This window comes from Panicum virgatum, chromosome 9K (assembly GCF_016808335.1).
Source record: "Panicum virgatum strain AP13 chromosome 9K, P.virgatum_v5, whole genome shotgun sequence".
Taxonomy (NCBI): Eukaryota; Viridiplantae; Streptophyta; class Magnoliopsida; order Poales; family Poaceae; genus Panicum; species Panicum virgatum.
The window spans coordinates 22,009,153-22,028,422 of record NC_053144.1 but is presented as its reverse complement, the minus strand read 5'-3'; the positions used below and the strand labels follow the sequence as shown (position 1 = coordinate 22,028,422).

The window sequence follows — 19,270 nt, the reverse complement described above, 5'->3', positions numbered from 1 at the left end:
AAAAACTAGCCGTTAGCAATTAACCGGTGTATCGCCGGTTTAACCGATGCAATCAACCGGTGTATGTAAAATTAGCGTCGGTTTAACCGGTGATTGTAACTTCTTCACGTTCCTCCAAAAACCACCTCTCTGGACAACTGAACCGATGCAATTGACCGATGCATCGTCGGTTCAACCGGTGTATGTAATTTCCTCGGTCTTCATCTGCCAATGCACCGACGTATATATTTTCTTCAACGTCGGTTAATCCGGTGTTAAACCCTAGCCCGCAGACCTTCTCTGTGATTGCACCGGTGAGTTCATTTTGCCCTACGTCGGTTTAACCGATGATAGCAAAATGCCTCAATTCTTGTCCCTTGGACCGAAGAGCTTTCAGGGTGCTGCCCTGAGACCCGCGAGGGGCGGCTCCCCCTCGACCCCCGTCCGCTAACCGGGTAGCGGAACCCCCGTAGGGGTGGCCCTTCAGGCCTTGCTACGCCTCTCTTCTCTTTGTCATCACTTGAACCTAAAAGCCTGAGAATAGTCATCTTAACAATCACATTAGTCCAAGTGTTGTGTGTGTCATCAATTGCCAAAATATTATATTGAAATATGGCAAGAGAGGCCATTTTCGCTACAAACCATAATGGACCTTTTCTCATTTTAGTTGCCTGCTTCAACAGCAGCTAGTCACCAACTACATCAAATTTCATGACATACATCTTGCAGTTCTCTGCTAAAAGTTACTTTGGGTCAGGACATACATCTTGCTATCATGATGTGCCACTGAAGCTGATAATTGGCCCTGGGCCAAGAAGGACGAGTGTTGCACAAATGCACAAGAAATGGAATATGAAATCTGATGTCTGAACCATCAACCTTCATACTTGATTATAATGTCCAGTATGGGATCTGAAGAAAGCAAAGCTTACCGCCCAAAGATCACGAGCAGTGACAACAGTGGACAAAGCAAGCCCAATGTTTGACCATTGCGCAGTGATGGTTGCCTGGTAGCCCTGTCAGTTCCAGAGAACCACAGCCTTCCTGTTGTTGCTGAGCGGCCCAACCCAAACCTATAAAAGAAGACATCACTGTTATCCTCAGAATCTTGCTAAAGCTATTTGTGGTTTTGCTGTAGAACAAGGTGCTTCATGGGAGGCACTAATGCAGATTGCAGAGGCTGATAAATCCTTGCCTCCAAGCCATTGTTGGATTGCACTTTCTTTCCTTGGACGTCTACACTACCTGTTCAGAAAATTATAGCATCAGCATAATGAAAAACCACAGAAGCATAGGTAAAAATGCAAGAGAAGTCCCACCTTGGTTGACAGCAATGACTTCCCAGTTGCTGAGTATGTCCTTTGACAAATGGTTTAGAGCTAGTGAAAATACCTTTGCAGTTACCATCTCTATCATCATCGCCACGCATCAGCTCATTTCATAACCAGAATCATAAAGATTACCCATACGGCTGGTGAATTGTGCAGTGTTATTAGGCTTGGGCACACTGATGTTGTGGTTCAGTAACAATAATTTCAGAGTGAAGACGCTCACCTCAACATTGTCCCCATAAAGATTTAGCTAATTTAACTAGTGATTCTCATTGATGTAAAATGGGGTTGGACAATTATTATTGAGATTACGAGCAGTATCATCTGCCAACATAGTTATGATCCTCTTGTCATCAGGTATTCCTATTCTCTTAGCAGTCCTGATAGGAAACATAATAGAAAAACTACCACAAGGAAATAGATGTATACAGAATATCCTATTAAATTTATTACTCAACAAAATGAACTAATGAGAAGTTTGCAGGACCTTAGATTACACTAATACACAAAATTGAATTGTACAAAAAAGTCTTCCAAGTTCCTCTCTTCAACAACACTCATCATGGACCGGTACTCATTGATCCATAGCAAGGGGAACAAAATCAAACCAAAGCCTCACCTTGTTTGGTCGCAGGACAGAGAGCTGTCTTCACCCACGGCACAATGGTACAGGTGAAGAATATGTCGTCGGAGAGGCAGACACCGAAGGAGCAGGCGGTGCTTGTTGAGATTAGGTGACAGGATCTTCTCATTGGCACTTGATATGATCTAGGACGGTGCTTGTTGACACTGGTGTCAGAACAAGATGGCATGTTTACAATGATTGATTGATTGTTAATTCATGCCCTAGATCGCATCAAAATCTCAACAATGAAACCGTTCAACCAAAAATCCTTCAAAACGGCGGTGTTAAAAACAATTGAGTATCAGAATGGGAAGATTGAGGAGCAAACTGAACAATACCAGGGATTGAAGCAGACACCTGTTTCGTGCACATCTGATCTCTGCCTCTTGATATAGTGCCACCGGCTTCTCTATCTTCACCTCGCCCCAGTGGTGGAGGAAATGCCACCAGCTTCTCCTTCACCTCGCCCCAGTGGCGAAGGACAGAATATATTTAAGGTATGGCGCACCTAGACCATAAAGTAACATCCAAATCAAAAATAGTCTATGCACTTGTAAAATGCAATGATTTGTGGCCCAACGCCACCAATTCACCAAAGCATAGCTTGCAGCAAAGCATATAAGAAACCCAAATCTAATTTATTTTATATAAATTTAACATGTAAAAATTGCAAATTGCACTGAATAGTGAATACCTCTCGTTTTGGCATTAGTCTGACCCATTCTAAGTTCCAACAAATGGAGATTAACTCCATATATGCTTATTAAGATTAGCTGCTGACCCATGATGCTTTTGTTCACACACTACAAAAAGTTAAGAGCCATCAGAGATCGGAGTTGAAATCACATATGCAGCCTATCGGTGATAAGGGCAAAGCTAGACAGGAAAATTCAGGGTGACGAGTGACGACGTACGTGGAGAGAAAAGTAAAAAAGGATGGAATCGAATCGATGGAGAGCAGACCTGGTAGAGGCGCATGAAGCCATGGGCTTGGTCAAGGAGGAAGCACCCACAGAGACCGGGAAATTGGGGATTAAGTTGGCGAGGAATCAGCAGGCCGCGCCGATGCCGAGCAGCCGCCGGAAGACGGCGCAATACAAGGGCGTCCGGCGCCGCTCGTGGAGCAAGTGGGCTACCGAGATCCGCGACCTCGTCAAAATCGTCTGCATTTGGCTCGGCACATTCTCCTCGTCAAGAGCGGCTTGCAGCAGAGGAGCACCCTGGCATCGCGGCGGAGGAGGGGCGTGTGATCTCGCGGAGAGGAGGGCGAGGGCGAGGGGGAGGGAGGAGAGCCTCGCGTCGGGGCTGCGCGAGGGGAGGCGGAACCGTCGACGCGTGGGGTAGAGCGGGAAGGACGGGGCGGATCGGACGGACGAGATGAAGGAGCGGCGGCGAGCGCGACGAGGAGGAGGGCGGAGCGGCGAGGGTGGGGGAGTGGAGAGGTGGAAGGGGAGGCTGGAGCGGTGAGCGAGATGGAGGGAGGAGTGGAGCGGCGAGGGGCCGGAGCTCGAGAGAGGCGCGGCGGCGAGGCACAGCGCGCGAGGTAGTGGAAATACTGGACAACTCACAGCAGGATCGATGGTAAAACACGGTTGCCATCTTGGACTTAGATTCCTGCTTTCTCGCCAAATAACAAACAAATCATAAAAGCAGTGAAATAAATTCAAATCTCATTTCATCGATTCCACAGAAATAGGGGTGGGGTTCCTGTAGCTGGCTTCAGAGAACAATGTAGCACATGTCTACCTAGCTTCTTTCAATATACTCCTTTACCAACCAGGCTACGACTTGTTCTGTATCTTCCTCAGAAAAAAATGTGCTGAAGACGATGATCATTATGTTAAAAAGGTACGAAAAGAAATAGCATAACATGTGAAGTTCTGCATTTCGAAGAATTTTCTACAGGTAATATAGTGTTCCCTGCAGTATATGTATCAAGCTAGAAGCCTGAAATCACATTCAACGTTTGCAATTTGACAAAGTTAAGAAGCAAGTAATTGTCACGTTTCTGACAGCCCAAACTTACCTCACTAAGGGCTTGTTCAGTTTGGAGGGGATTGAATGGGATTGGACGGTATTGGGAGGGATTAAATCCTCAACAAGTCAAAATCACCCTCAATCCCTCCCAAATCCCCTTGTGGAGGGGATTAACCGAACAAGCCCTAAAGCAAATTCATTTCATGCCCTTAAAAACCTAGAAGCAGCTGATGCTGATGTCTTGATCTAAATAGAATGTTAAAGGGATACGACCATACAGGCATTGCAATGAGATACAGATGAGTTTTGACTACTGCTGGAGCAATATACAGATATCTCGCATTTGAAATGGATATCTAACGGGATTGCTTAGAGCAGAGGCGGACCCAGCAGGTAGTCCAGGTAGGCCTGGGACTATCTAGATTTTGGCCCAACAAACTAACTGATCAATTAGAAGTTCAGCCCACCAGCCCTTTTGGTCGCATACCCACCCCTCTGCCCGATGGCCCATCCAACCATTCGTCATTCACTCATGCTTCCACGGCGCCAGGCTCTCGAGCCACGCGACGCCCTAATGCGCGGCGCGAGTGCGCGACTGGCGAGCAGGACTTTTGCATCTGCTCTAGGTACTCGTCCAGCCCTCCATGCCACGCTGCTCGATCCAGACGCCATGAGCCCATGACGCTGGAGCGGCAAGCGGCCGTGAAGCTAGCAAGAGCTGTAAGCCTAGTCCATCTTTTTCCTGCTTCTGAATGCAAACTGCAAGCGTGAATTCAGTTTTTAATTGGTGTGTCCGTTGGCATTGTTGTTGATTCTATTCTCTGCAGTCAATCTAGTGAAAAATCATCTGAGAAATTTAGGAGTCATTTGTTTGGTCATTTTTAGTTGAGCTTGATATTTGAGAATGACAGTTAATATTTTCAAGCCACTATGAAGTGTAAAGATAAAGCTTTAACATGTGTTCCAATTTTTTTACAATGTAATTTATGCAAGTTTCAAACTTATATTTGCTGAAGTTAAAGTATTATGAGACCTTTTCTAAATTAGTGATCGACTTTTATGGATTTTTACATGTAAAGCGAATTGTTAATTGTTGGAGAATAATATAAGTGTATTACCGAATTGTATATTTGACTATACTAATGACATTGGTTTTTTTTCTAGGCATACCCTAACTTCAAATCCTGGGTCCGCCGCTGGCTTAGAGAAGTACATATACAGATACAGATACTGATACTGATGTATGCAGGTGAAGAAGCACAAACCCTACCCCTACTGGACCAAAATGAGAACTATTATAAAAAGAGAGTGTCTAGGCAGCAAAACCTAGTATACAGTCTTGCAGTACAATCAAGGCCCATAAAATTGATCCAGGACAAGCAAAACGTGGTCCACTTGTACACTGCATGGAGACCCTTATGAGTAATAGAGAATTGGAGACTCCAGTCCAAAACATGAGAATTTTACGCATCATTTTTAAGTCAATTTTATTCCCTTGAATATCTACATACATTGACTTATGTCATCATGATATAAGCTAGAAGAAACACAAAGTCAAAATGGAATTGTCACATAAAATAAAGATAACATATGAGCTTGAATTAGGTCAAATATTTATATTCTGTGTACTAAGCTCAAATGTTGAAATGTAACAGGGGAACAGAGAACAGTTTAAAAATTAACTGCAAGGGCCAACATGGATGTACATTGGTCATGATGGTAAGAAACTGTTATTACTCTTCTAATCCAAAACGTGCACACACTTCTAATAACTCGGGTTGAAACTACCAACTTTGGATCAATCAACCAACTGCAAAAACTGAAATATAGACCGAACAAAGGGTTAACAGATGGTATGTAGCGGCGTAGCGCCCAGGTGATCATAAGCTTCAAGAAAGAAGTATATACTAGTCCATAACTTTGCCATAAACAAAAAACACAGATGGTAAGATGCTCATGGGTATTCTCTGCAAATTGCAGAGGTTTTCTGATCATTTGTGATTATACAATCACATCTATTGGAGAAAAAAAATATGTTTGTTCCATACAAGGTGCATATCAACAGTTTCACCGGTGACGGTGATGAACAGACACCATCACAAGCTTCAGCCTTCCATAACACCAAGGAAAACTTTGCTAGCACAGCGCAGGATGTATAAACTTCACAAATCATGTTGGACCTACAACACCTATCACATGGTGTGTCTATACGTGAAATACACCCCCAGAGAGCAAAAAACTGTACATACAACATTGGCAAGTTCTCTTTTCCTCATCTGAATCATGTACCATCCCAGCAAGATTTAGCAGATCAAGAGAACTGAAAAAACAACTACTTCGCCAAGGCCAGTAGTGTGTCATCAATGAGCACTGAGGCACGAAATATACCTCTCATGCGTTGAGAACCAAGCAGCCACCAGCAGCTGGCCACTACCTAAATCCATCAATAGCAGCTGCCACATCCTCCAGTTCAAACTGACGCCCCCCCAGCCGCACCTCTTTACACCTTGCCGCAAAGTAGAACAACAGCCACACCACCATGAAGTAAACCTCTGCAATCGCATGGAGAAATCCACCAAGAACCTTTCCACCAAATGTCACCATGATGAGCCGCCCCATGCTGCCACAAACAACTGTCTCCCAGCACTTGAGCAATGTGGCCTCGGCTGCCATCAGTGAGACAAGATAGCACCCTTCCTTCACAGCATTGCGCCCAGGTGGCTGCGGATCACGGTCCATGACAACCACCCATGGCACCACAGTGAACAACACCGAGATGACTGCATCAAGCACAGCCCACGCGACGAAGAAACTATCGAGCTCTGGTCCTGCAACTGCTGCAGCAAGCCATGGGTTGACGGACGCCGAGAATGGCATGAGCTTGGCGACCACAAAGAGCCTGAAAAGTTGAGCCTGATCGTGCACATCGGCGAAGAACCAGAGACAGAGCATCTGGACAACGGCATCCCGGGTTGCCCACCGGAGGAACGCGAATCCCGGGAGCCGCCTAGCACCCCTGGCAGCGCCGGCGAGGATGAACCCTCGCCGCTGCCCCTGCACGTGCCGCCCCGCGACGGACGCAAACACAGCGCCAAGTGCGGTGGAGTGCACCGCGATGTACCCGAGGATCGCGAGAACGTGTGCGGAGGAGAGCAGCGCGAGGAGGTTGATGATTGCCGCCGCGTCGCTCCGGGTCAAGTCCAGCAAGCGGAGCTCGTTGCCCCGCGGCGAGGCGGGCTTCGGCGGCGCCGATTCGTTGTGGACGGCGAGGAAGAAGGGGGAGCCGGAGCCGGGGAGCGGGTTGGGGAGCGGCACCGGGTAGGGTTTGGGCGCGGAGGAGTAGGATGTGAATAGGACATGGTGGTAGGATGCGTTGCGGCGTCGGGAGGGGGCTGAGGCCGCGGGATCGAGAGGGCCGACCAGGACATCGTCGTCGGAAAGGGAGGACGAGGGGGAGGTGAACGGGGAGCGGCGCCGCGGGAGGTGATGCGGGGGAGGCGGCGGCGATGGCGGGGTGGGAGGGGAGAGGCGGGCGAGGAGAGAGCGGAGGGCCGGGTCGCGGTCGGCGAAGGAGGCCAGGCGGAGCGTGCCGGCGAGGAGCGCGGAGCGGAAGAGGAGGAGGAGGAGCGCCGCGAGGAGGAGCGGCGGGAGCGAGGCAGGGTGGAGGAGGTGCCCCGCCGCGCGGCGCAGGATGCGGGCGCCCGTGCGCGCGTCCAGGCTCGCCGGAGGAGGATGCGGTGCGGGAGCGGGCGCGGGCGCGGCGGCGGCAGCCGGCATGGCGGTCGCGGCGGTGGATCGGCGAGGTGAGGGAATGGGGAATTTGGGCACGCGGAGGTTGACGACCGAGACCGGAGACATAGCTTTGGGCTTGGGCTTGGTGTTGCTTGTTTGGGCCTTTTTTTTCTGGCTGAAAGCAAAAACTTGGGCTGAATCCGCCAACACAAGCAGAACAGAGAGCGATATATAGCAGAAACTGAACACGTAGCGAACACGAGCCAATTTACTCAAAGCGTATTACCATCCTCTCTGAGTTTCTCGACCCCTAGTTCAGTTCACCACTACTAGTATAGTTACTATAGTGTGATCATGGCTATCACGGATACTAGTTCCAAGTTTGCAAAGCATAGTCCCTTGCTGAAACCATCAAACGCCAAACTGTCATTTGAAGACCCAATGGCAGTGATGTTGGCCTTCAAGATACAGTTCAATCCCACAAGATCACCTCTGGACTGGTCCTCGAATGTGTTCAGTGCCATGAAGTTAGAGTAACCATCCCCAGCCAGCTCTGTGTTCCAGTTGTGAACACAAAGCGACCTACCGTTGCCATGAAGTAATTAGCAAGTTTGAGAATGTAAATATGCATTTTTGAAATTTAGGGACCTAGATGGCACTACAACCCGAGGTACTTGTGCACTTATGTCATCCAATCAATTTACCTCTGGTTATTTAAGAGTTTCTCGCGAATATTGAGTCACTCTGATTAATTTGAATAACATTTACGCAGAATTTAACAGTTGGTAATGCTACGCCAAAACAATATATAACAGGAACTCAAACATGTACGGCACACAAACCAAGATACTCAAATCATCCCTTTTGAGCTATTGTCTGCCACTAATGTATAATAAACATGCATAATAAGATACTCAAACCAACCTTCAAGAGTTTCTCAACCCCTAGAGCTCATCAGTTCATAAACATGCATAATAAGATCACGATTCAGGCATTTATACCAGCATAGACACCATATATAGGCATCACGGACAATTGTTCCAAGTGTGCAAAAGCATTGTTCCTCTCAGAGGTCATCAAAAAAGGTCTAGCCGTCATTGGATGACCCAATGACAGTGACATCTGCCTTCAGAATGCAGTTTGATCCCACAAGATAGCCTCTGGATGGGTCCATGAGTGTCTTCAGTGGAATGAAGTTGAACCATCCCCAGCCATTCTTTGCGTTGGTTGCAAACACGAAGCGACCTACGATAGATTGTCACAAAGTAAGTTTCACTAGTTAATTGATTCCATGAGGCCGTTAGATGTTATGGAGAGCTGAACCTGTCACTGTGTAGTGTTTCCCATGCTTCTGGTCCAGGATGGATAGAGTCAGTTCAATCACCATTCCAGACTCGAGAGGGAGCTTGTTCGGACCATGCAGGTGTAAGTACAGAGAAAGCGAATTGGTGCTATATTTGTCACCAAGTGGATGCATGTTGATGTGCCTGAAATGGAACAAAAACAATCTATATTACCATTCATAATTGACAGGTAAGAAAAGGAAAAAGAAGTATAATGCTGGCTCCTTGAAATGGTGACATTGTTGGCAGCCATGTACCCATGTCAAGTGACAGTTAAATAAGATTAGGCTTCCAGAAAGAGTAGATTTAATAGGCTTGAATGAATCACTGGTTGTTCAAAACATAATAGTACCAGAGTTGCTCATCTCCAAACAAAGATGATGCTCTAGATCATCTAAATGGGATATGAAACATGAAAATATTTGTAGGAACAAGGGATCTTCTGTTGATGAAGAAACCCACACATAATCCTAGTACAATAGAATATCCCACTGATAATGTTGAATGCTACTTGCACACTGAAAACTGACTGAAATGACTAATGGCGTATGCATATTATATGAATCAATTACACCAGAATAAAAAAAGATGCATACCATTTTTGTCCGCCAACATCAAATGCAGGAGAAAGGACTGGGAGCTTCATGTCAAGGAAGTTGTTCATGGTCCAGGTGTAGGTTCCTTTGATGAATCCCTTCTTCTGGAGGAAGATGTTCTGAACAGTGTTAGGCTTCTTTGGAATCACAATAGGCTCATTTTGTGAAGACACATCTGCCTTTAATATCCTCACACCAAAGACACAGCTATCATCAACCAGAAAATCAGATGATTTCAGTACTTCGTCAAGAGGAATCAAGCATTCTCTCTTTGAGTGCGTCTGCTTGACATGGAAGTGGTAGCTAGCTGCTCATAGAGAAAGGTAGCATTATGAGAAATATACTCCTATAAATTTGTAAGGTACAAATTGCCCAAGCACAATACAACCTGCTTCTACCCTAGTTAATCATTTTTTTTCTCGAACACGCAGGAGAGCTGCATATCTTTGTATTAAAAGATAAAAGGTCCATTAAGAAAAAAAACAGCACACCACCTAGGACCACAGGTGGGGAAGTTGGCCCAAAAAGAAAACTATTGCATGAAACTAACATGAAAATAGTTATTCACTTTAATTAATTTAGAAAAGCAAATAAACGTGTATGCAGGGCTAGCTTTTGTGAAGTGCAATCAGAGTGGTCAAAATAGTAAGAGTGGCATGTCTATGTTCTTCGAAATATTATTGATCAAACAAGAATACAATATCATGTGAACGAAATAGTACGAAAATTTGAAGACAATGTGACAAGTATTTGATCATATATCAAACTATACACACAGATTGAGTTGAAAAGGGAAATTACTATATGATGCTCAGAGGTTCCAAGTTCTGAGAGTTAGTGCTGAAGCTTATAAAGGATGGAGGAATAAGAACTCGCAGTTTAATCAAATGACTGTACTTGAAACTATAAGTTCAGGAACTACCTTTACATCCACGATAAGTCCCTTTTGAATGGTTGTACATTGACAACTCGAAAACTGCACTCAAGGTGCAACCTGGCTTTAAGGTGTTTTGGCTTACGCAAAGGCATAGAGCAACGTATGGAATCTTATCACCAGACTTTTTATGCTTTGGGATCACTTGCAGGAACCTGTTAAATGAATTAATGAGCAGATCAACAGCTCAGACTAGAAGTCAAGAGTGAAGAAAATGAAAGGCTTTTCTTCAGGAATGTGATTGCTTCTAACTTCACTAGAACATCATTTGTGCCTACCTGACAGTCTAATTAATATTATTTTCAAGAACAATCTAATTGTTCTAATTAATATTTTTGATAGACAACTTTTTCTTTATCTCAAACAAATCAAATGAGATTTTGAGTGATGTGTCATGCCTGCTAGATAAAGATTCATTTTGGGATTATGATACATACCAACTGTATCCACAGCAGTCAAAAAGAGCAGAATTAGCTGATACAGCCCCCCTATCAAGTAAAGCTGAGAAACCGTAAAACTTCAATTTGAAAGCTGGATCATGGGTCTTTCTCAGAGGTGCAGGAGCTGAAACTGTTACAAGAACAATTAAGCACAATTTGAGGAAGACAGTGGGGAATGATGAGATTACACGCTATGAGCAGATTAGGGTGCATGATTGCAGAGACAAATAAACGAACTCAAAATAGAAACCTCATGGAAGGAAATGGAGCATAATAGTTCTGTATATGATTGTACAGAGGGAATAATATGTCATTCTACTTCCAACTGTTTAGATAAAAATATCTAGCAGAGTTACTTATGACGAATGGCTCCTGATAATTGGTTACTTGACCAAACAGGAGTGAAAACCAGTGGACTTCTGCTTTTGCATATCTTAGCACATAATCCACACACTACTCTTTCTGTGCACTCCATTGATAAGAGGACAACTTAGAAAGTCAAGAGGTTTATTTTCTTTGCAGCGATGAATCAGTTTATTTCCAGAATAAATCTTCGAAGCAGTAGCACATAATACATGCCGCTAATCATATTCTACATACACATACTGCAACGTGGGTCACACAGCATCATAACAGGTAGTTGTAGCTGGTAGCTTGTAGAGCACCAAATCAAAAATCAACTGTCAACTGGAATGAAAATTTGGAGATGGACAGTTCATTTTTGCCCAATGTTTGTTTATTAAGGGATTATCTCGATTTCATCGACAATAAGGTCATAATAATGAGGGATCTGAATCCAAATACAAACCAACCAACACCACCAAGTTAAAGTAGCAATCAACATTCTAGTAGGATAATTTAATCCACAAGCAAAAGAGGTTCGATTGAATCCTTACAAGCGCCTGCAACACAAGAGTTGCCCATGGTAGAGACCACTTCCTCTGCACGTGAAACCAATCATGAAGCCGTAAGCAAACGATGCAGATCAAGAACCAAGAGATTACCACAGACACAAGAATTTCACACAAGAGAGAAGAGAGGCCGGGGAGGTAAAACCCAATCCACAAACAAAGAGGCCACTCAAAACTTCAAAAGAAACGAACTTTACTCTCGAAAACGAACTTTACCCTCTTGCCTCTATCTAAGAACTCACGTCGCAGAAAACCCTCAAACAACTCAGGAACACTGGATCGGGCTACACCAGAAACCGATCAAGCCCCTTCCTTCCGTTTCCCCTCCATATGTACTTTTAGAGATCATGATTGCAGAACAAGCTAAACCAAAGGAGCAGACTTCGATACGAATCGAGAGAAAGAATCGAAGAGAAACGGAGGGGATCTGGGAGGGATTGAGCGGACGTACCTGCAATGCCTTCCGCGGCGCAGTTTGGAGGGCTTGGAGCAAGGCCCCTGGGCTGCCGTGGCGAGAAGGGGTTTTGGAGGCGTGCAGAATCAAGCGAGGGGGCTGCGCTTTAGTAGTAAACAACTAGGGGTAAAAATGGAATTTCCGCGTGAAATCGTCTAACTGAAGGACAGATGACCAAATCTCTATCTCTATCTCTCTCTAATCTAATCTAATCTAAAGACCTCTAAAACCGGTGAACTTCACAAACCCAGATTGTGCCACGCCGTGTGTCTTTCCAGATCGGGAGTTTAGTTAAGAGCCGTTTATCGTGATAAAATTATCTCTAAAGATCTAAAATCACATATTGTGGTAAAATCTTTATGTTTACCTACTTATAAAGAGCGGATCGTTTCTGCGGTACTTTGACTTTTGGTCCGTTATTAGACGCCGACATGTGGGTCTCGCGTGTTATATTAATTCCCACGAATTGCCCCCTTTAATTCTTCCGCAGGTTGAGCAAGTCCTATTCCACATCCATCACGTGACACGTTGTCCGTTGCCGGTTTGAGTCGGATTCAGCCTCCATCCTGTGTCGTCGTCTAACATCGTGACCCCTGAGTCCATGGACGAGTTCGAGGATGAAGATGATGTGCTCTTTGTTTTGGTGCCGCTCTGGTGCTAGCATCGCCTGCCAGTAAGCTGAACAGTAGCAAAAAAAGAATCCAATTGCGCCTTTTTTTTTCCTTGCTTGCAATTGCAATCAACTACTAGCTAGGACCTACTCAATTCAGTCGCTAATAAGTACCTGGAAGAAGAGGACCATTCTTGGGGAGCCTCCAACAAAATTTGGAGCACTAGAGGAAAGATCACGCCATTGGCATTCGATTTTTCTAGACCCTTTTGTGAGATGTTGCCTGACGGTGATCGATTTTGTGAGTAGTAGAACTGAGTTACCTAAAAACAGTCAGAGAATTGAGGAGGAAAGAAACACACCGCTTAGATTAGTCATGGCTCGAGAGAATTAAATGGGCAGTGGGCTCCATCGGCCAGCTCATGGCAGTACAATATATCTTTCCTTTTGTTTTTATTTTTTTACTTATTTGCTTATGAATCATCTTCTGCAATTACATCTACTTGTGTATTCACATCATATTCAATCTATTCATGTCCATCTCAAGATGTGTCATAGGTAAATTATGGTTTTAATTATTTTTATCGCTACTCTTTAGGAACTCTATTGACAAATAAAAATAGCAGAGGTGCAATGAGTACATAGATAGAAAGAAATATGGAGAATATATATATATATATATATATATATATATATATATATATATAAAGTTTCATTAAGTGCAATGTAAAGTGTAAGTTGAAAAGATAAAAAAGAAAATTTGTAGGATTCTTCAAAGTGTAGCATAATAATTGTTTAACCATAGCAACACACGGGCATTTTTCTAGTTATCTCTACAGACCTAAAACCACATATTAGGCCACGTCGTCCGTCTTTCTCAACCGTCGGATCGGACGTGCAGACAACCTAAATCGTGCGATTTTCAAACCAATGAACTTCTCAAGCTCAGATTGTGCCACGTCATCCGTCTTTCCTAGCCGTCAGATCTGACGTTTATTTTAGACTGTTCATCATGGATAAAATTATCTCTAAAGACCTAAAACCGGTGAACTTATTGAACTCAAATTGTGCCACGCCGTCCGTCTTTTCTGGCCAGGATCGGGCATGCGAATGGCACAAATCTTGTGAGTTCCAATCATTTGTAAAAACTCACGACCTTTAGCGAAATCAACCCGCAATCCGACCTCTCATAGTTATTTTTATGAAATGACACACAAATTTTATCTAAATAAACTCGCAGTCCAACCTTCATTCTCCAGCAAAATTTGCAAAGAAAACCTAAAGTTTTCCCACAATCCAACCTTCATTGTTTAGCAAAATTTGCAAAAAAACCCTAAAGTTTTCATGAATCAACCCGCCATCCTGGTCCTCTCTTACCAATTTTTAGAAGAACCCTCGGATTTCAATTAAGTCAAACCACAGTCCGTTCCATTCGTTAGCTACATATGAGCAATGTTATTAGTATAATTTGAATACCAAAACATGTTGAAAAAAAATTAATCAACATGAAACTTGTTCAAAAATTTAAGAACTACAACTTTATTATAGAACAAATTTTAAAATTCAAAACACTCTCGCAATTTGTTTGCACAAATGCTTAAATGCGATTCGTTGTACCTACAATTTCAACACCAAAACATCTTTAAAAAATGTTCAACACAAAAGTTGCTCATAATTAAAAAAATCTACAGTTTTATTATAAAGTTTTGAATACAAACATTGCTCAAAATTTCAAAACCTAAAGCTTTGTTATATAACAAAATTGTTAATTCAAAGTGTTTTCGTAATTTGTTCAACATAAGATCCTGTTTTGCCAAAGATATAATATCGTACCACTATTCTTTTGTGGCTTCTTTTGCTACCTCCACAATAACACGTCATATTTTAATATAACCATTACTTCCTTAAAAAATACCACCAAGTCTATTAACTGCCACATGATTAAAAGTCGGAATCTTCTTATTTCTTGGTTACATCTAATTGTGCTCCTATCTCACTAATAAATAATTTTATCCCTCTTTTCACCATAATAAATATTGTAAAAATTGTCATAGATCTATTTTGATACCCAAAATAATGTACTACTTATATAGTAGCGTCACGACAATAGAATGTCCAAAATATATACTAAGTGCAATAGCGGGCTGCAAACCATGACATCTATACGAAAATACTGAAGTGACATATTTATCTTACCTACATTGCTTAAAAAAATAAATTTGCATACATACAATAATTATTATATGTATGAACTATATATAGTCCGCATCAACTATAATACTACTCGTACGATACGTTGGGATCTTGTTATCCTATGATATGCTATCCTTCCTCTTTTATGGGCACAAACAATAACCTTTGAAGGTTCAATCTATATGATTCACAATTTTGTGTTTAATATGTAACTTTATCAAGGTACCATGTATTATTTGCAGGCACTCAGAATTCATGAATCACATAAATATAATATTACCACAAATGTCTCATATGTATAGCTCTGTTAAAAAAAGTCTCTACATAGGCGCGGCCAAGCTCCGCCGGGTTCTAGTGTTGTTGGATGTTGGCAGCTAATCAAAAAGGTGAAGTGAACTAAAAGTTAGAAAGGTCACGGTGGTGGCAGGAGAATAGAAGTGAAAAGAAACTGTAAATTGGATGCAGGTCAATTCCACAAAGTTATTAGTCTTTCGCGGACTCGTTTCAAAAATAAGTCATTAAAAAATAGTCTTTCAAATTCGAACCAAAATAAAGAAGGAACCATATAATCATCTTCCTTTTTTTAAAAAAAATGGGGTTTGCAAATGTTTTTTTTTAAATACGGTTTTGCAAATGTGACATTGCTGATGCAACCTTCCTTAATCCTCGTACTTATTTTCCCTCTCCTTTCTTGACCTGCCATTTATATAATGCTCGGTTTCGTAGTTTTAGTTCTGCACCGATATTGCAGTTATGCATCATACATTCATACCATTATTACCTTACCTCAATTTCCACGAGCTGCCGGTTGCAAGGGCTTTCGACTCACTGATTCTTAATTTTTTATGATAATCTATATCTATATATCCTATATAGATAGCACCCACTAACTATTTCTCTCTTCATGCAAGGTGTCCACCTCATTCTCCACTAAGTGTCCCACTAACTTTCAACTACCTTATTAATTACAAAAAATGCTCATGTTGTCATCTCTACAATATGCAATACTTTTAATCTTTAATTAACTAAAATAAAATCATATACATACGCTATTTTTTCATCACCTATTCTTCTATAATGTGATCAATATTCTATTGGTGTTTCTTCTTTTAGATTATCGATTTTTACGAGATTCAATAAACAAGAAAATGTCCATATGACCTCTACTATGTGCAATACTTTTAATCTTTAAACTATTAACGTAAAGTCATATACATACTCTATTTTTGCAATGCTTTCAATCTATTAACGTAAAGACTCATATGCATACTCTATTTCTTTGAGCACCTATTCTTTTATAATGTGATCAAATATTCTATTGAAGTTACTTCCGTTAGTTTATCGATTTCTACCGAATCTTGATAAAAAATAACATGCAAGTAAAATTCATATCATCTATATAGCATATATAGATGACACCCACTAAAGTCATTAACTCTATTTCTCAACATGCAAGTTATCCGTATCATATAGGAACCCATTATATCAAATGCCACATCAACATCCACAAGGGCTATCTATTTATGTTTTCCATCGATTTTTTTGTGAATGTTGCCATGCAATCATCTTAATTTTTGTACTTTCAAATTTAATCATCTTAATTTTTGTACTTTCAAATTTCACGTTAAAATTTTATTTAAAAAATCTCGCAGCAACGCGCGGGGTATCACCTAGTCGTAAATAATTTCAGCACCAATAAAAATAGGATTAGGATGTTCTTCCAAGATAATTTGGTCATGCATGCTGTTACACACTGCTTTAGATTCTCTAGCGTAAACAAATAGAAGAAGTGGAATCGTTTCTGTATGCACGAGTGAACAAGAAACTAACGCGGCACCAAAGTTCCATAAGCCATCTAGCAATCAGCAGATATGCGAGTGAGAAGCAAAGCACACATGACTCGTGGGTCGTGGTAAAGACGAAGGCATCCAACGAGTTCACACGGATTTCTGGCTGGCACTAGGCAACAGTACTACTGCACGTAATCCCCACACATCCAGACAAGATGCGAGCGCGTCTGAACAACTTCTCGAGCAAAGCTTTCCATTGATTGCCTAATTTAATTTCTCGCGAGCTCGAAACGGCATGGCGTGTGTGCAGCGTGCACGTTGGTGTTGGGTCTCAAACAGGCAAGGCGTCATGTGCAAGCCAGCATCTACTACGGAAACTGCTTCGAGAGGAAGGCGCACGCTATCTTCTTCAATTCTCCGGGCATTAATTCTTTCACAGCACACAGTTTCAGAAATCGTAAGAAGACGTGTTTGATCTTTGGGAGAAGAAGAAGATCTGGAAACAGCTCACACGTACGCTGAAGTTCTTGCGCATTTTTTCGCAGACGGAATCTTGTACAAATTTTCGAAAGAAAATTTAAAGTTTTGCAAAAAAGTGGCCATGCATGGATGGCGACTTTGGACATATTATGGCAAAAAGGATGGCCTTCTCCGAAAGTGATAGTGATAGGGCTCATGCATTTGTATCGTCTTTGACCCGTGATGAGTTGCAAGTGGAAGTGGGTCCTGCAGTGTGGACAAGCGCGTCGCTATTTTAAGAACAAGGTAGGTAGGGAGGCTTTCGAATTCCTCAGTGAAAATGAGTGCACATGCTTTCTGTTTCTTCTGCTCCATCTTTTTGGTGTTAGCTTAGCTTTCATGCTGTGAGGCTTCCTACTTGCTGCTTTGCCATCTTAATTTGCAAGTTGAAAGCACACATCTTTCTCCTGCCAATGAACTTATGATCTATAATCGTTTATTGTTGATTGCTTAATTTTGGATTGGCTACGAAACGAACTATTCTAGTGCAACACACAATAGCTAGCAACACAGCCAGCCATGGATCCACAAAAAGCATAATGATTGTCATTGGCTTGGCTGACTAATTTGAGCAGAAGGGGTCAGATGAGAGAAACCAAAAAACCAACAAATAGGACTTTTCAGTCTTGTCTTAGCTCCTCCTAGAGTAATATAATGGCGAAACTGATTGCAAAAAGAGGATAAATTGGCCACTTTAAGATTACCAACTGGGAGGTCCATTTGGTATCCCAAAACTGCTTAGCAACCGTCAGGCAAGTGAGTAATGTTGGGGTGAATAAAAAAAGTTTGGGTAGAGTTGGATCTAAATGTTGGTAGATAAACGCCCTGTAGTAAGAGGAACCCCGTGGACCATCTCTATGGGGGCGGTGAAGGGAAAGCCCCTTTTGGTAGAAAAAAACCAACAACCCCTTGGGTTTATCCTGCGCTTGGAAGAAGAACTAGGGAAAGGAAAAAAAAATATAATGATAGTTTTATTCTTCATCACCGTAACTAAATAGTACGTAACTACAAGTATGAAAAATTGTATTCTTTTGGAATTTGCAATAATGTGGTGGGCGAACGACGGGAATTGAACCTACGCACGCATGGTGGATTCACAATCCACTGTCTTGATCCATTTAGCTACATCCGCCCTTTATCCAGCTAAAGGATTTTCTCTCTTTTTCCATTCATCATTATTCTGTTTATTCTAACCTCTGTAGCTCAATCGAGATAGTGAACATAGGATGCTATTCTTTAAAATGAAAAAAAGAGTAATCAGCTGTGAATTGAATAATGATCAAGGGGAACCAGGATTAAGAGGAATTAAGGGGATTGAGCACGCACCTCGCAGAACACAATGCCTCCCTCGGCGGAGTTTCTGGGGTGCCTGGAGCTGGAGCTGGAGGCTGGGGCCGTAGGCCGTAGGCCGTAGGCCGTAGGGTGCTAGGGGGATTGGGTTCTGTACTTCTGTGGAGGTGCAAAAGCCTTTTCACAGTGAGGAGCTAGCAGTAGCAGGGATACTTGAGCTCCCTGTCCCTGGTGCGTGGTGAGCAAAATGGAGGGGGTAAAATGACAGTTCTATGTGAAACTACAGAGTATGTATCTGGAGACATGTGGCAAAGCTATTGGATGCGGAGGACAAATTTGAGAAGCAGGGTAAAAAAACAGGAAGATTAATTTCAGCAGTAGAGTAAGAAAAAAACTCAGAGCGGGGAAAAAAATCAGAACATACTCCCTCCGTCTCGAAAAGAATGCAATTGTAGGACCAGACACCACTACCAATATAAGTAGTGAAATTACATAAATGCCCCTATGTACAGTTATACTCAGACTATCAAGTCATTAGACAAGGAA

General features: G+C 42.5%; 2 protein-coding genes and 1 long non-coding RNA gene across 4 annotated transcripts; all 3 read right to left on the bottom strand.

Annotated features, from left to right (window-relative positions):
* Positions 1-617: 617 nt before the first annotated feature.
* On the bottom strand, positions 618-2,440 carry LOC120650775. 2 transcript variants are annotated; one of them, XR_005665804.1, is made up of 3 exons: positions 2,293-2,440; positions 1,299-2,203; positions 618-1,224 (listed from the first exon to the last, which is right to left on the bottom strand). It is a non-coding gene; the product is annotated as an uncharacterized LOC120650775 (long non-coding RNA). The 2 variants fall into 2 exon arrangements; XR_005665803.1 differs by having other exon boundaries at positions 1,299-2,434.
* Positions 2,441-5,871: 3,431 nt separating this feature from the next.
* LOC120650771 lies at positions 5,872-7,689 on the bottom strand. The gene has a single exon (XM_039928034.1). It carries the CDS (start codon positions 7,687-7,689, stop codon positions 6,343-6,345), a length of 1,347 nt encoding a protein of 448 aa, XP_039783968.1. The 3' UTR covers positions 5,872-6,342.
* Positions 7,690-8,453: 764 nt separating this feature from the next.
* LOC120650772 lies at positions 8,454-12,412 on the bottom strand. The gene is made up of 7 exons (XM_039928036.1): positions 12,320-12,412; positions 11,854-11,898; positions 10,955-11,087; positions 10,506-10,672; positions 9,584-9,890; positions 8,968-9,131; positions 8,454-8,889 (listed from the first exon to the last, which is right to left on the bottom strand). The coding sequence occupies exons 2-7, from the start codon at positions 11,879-11,881 to the stop codon at positions 8,732-8,734; spliced, it is 957 nt and encodes a 318-aa protein (XP_039783970.1). The 5' UTR covers positions 11,882-11,898; positions 12,320-12,412; the 3' UTR covers positions 8,454-8,731.
* Between the last annotated feature and the right edge of the window lie 6,858 nt (positions 12,413-19,270).

Bases quoted from the DNA above. Each gene is read 5' to 3' on its own strand.
- LOC120650772 (XM_039928036.1), bottom strand. From the start codon at position 11,881: ATGGGCAACTCTTGTGTTGCAGGCGCTT. The intron at 10,673-10,954 runs GTATGTATCATA...TTCATTTAACAG, and splicing joins GACTGCTGTGGATACAGTTG to GTTCCTGCAAGTGATCCCAA. The intron at 9,891-10,505 runs GTAGTTCCTGAA...CTCTATGAGCAG, and splicing joins GACTTATCGTGGATGTAAAG to CTAGCTACCACTTCCATGTC.
- LOC120650771 (XM_039928034.1), bottom strand. From the start codon at position 7,689: ATGCCGGCTGCCGCCGCCGCGCCCGCGCCCGCTCCCGCACCGCATCCT.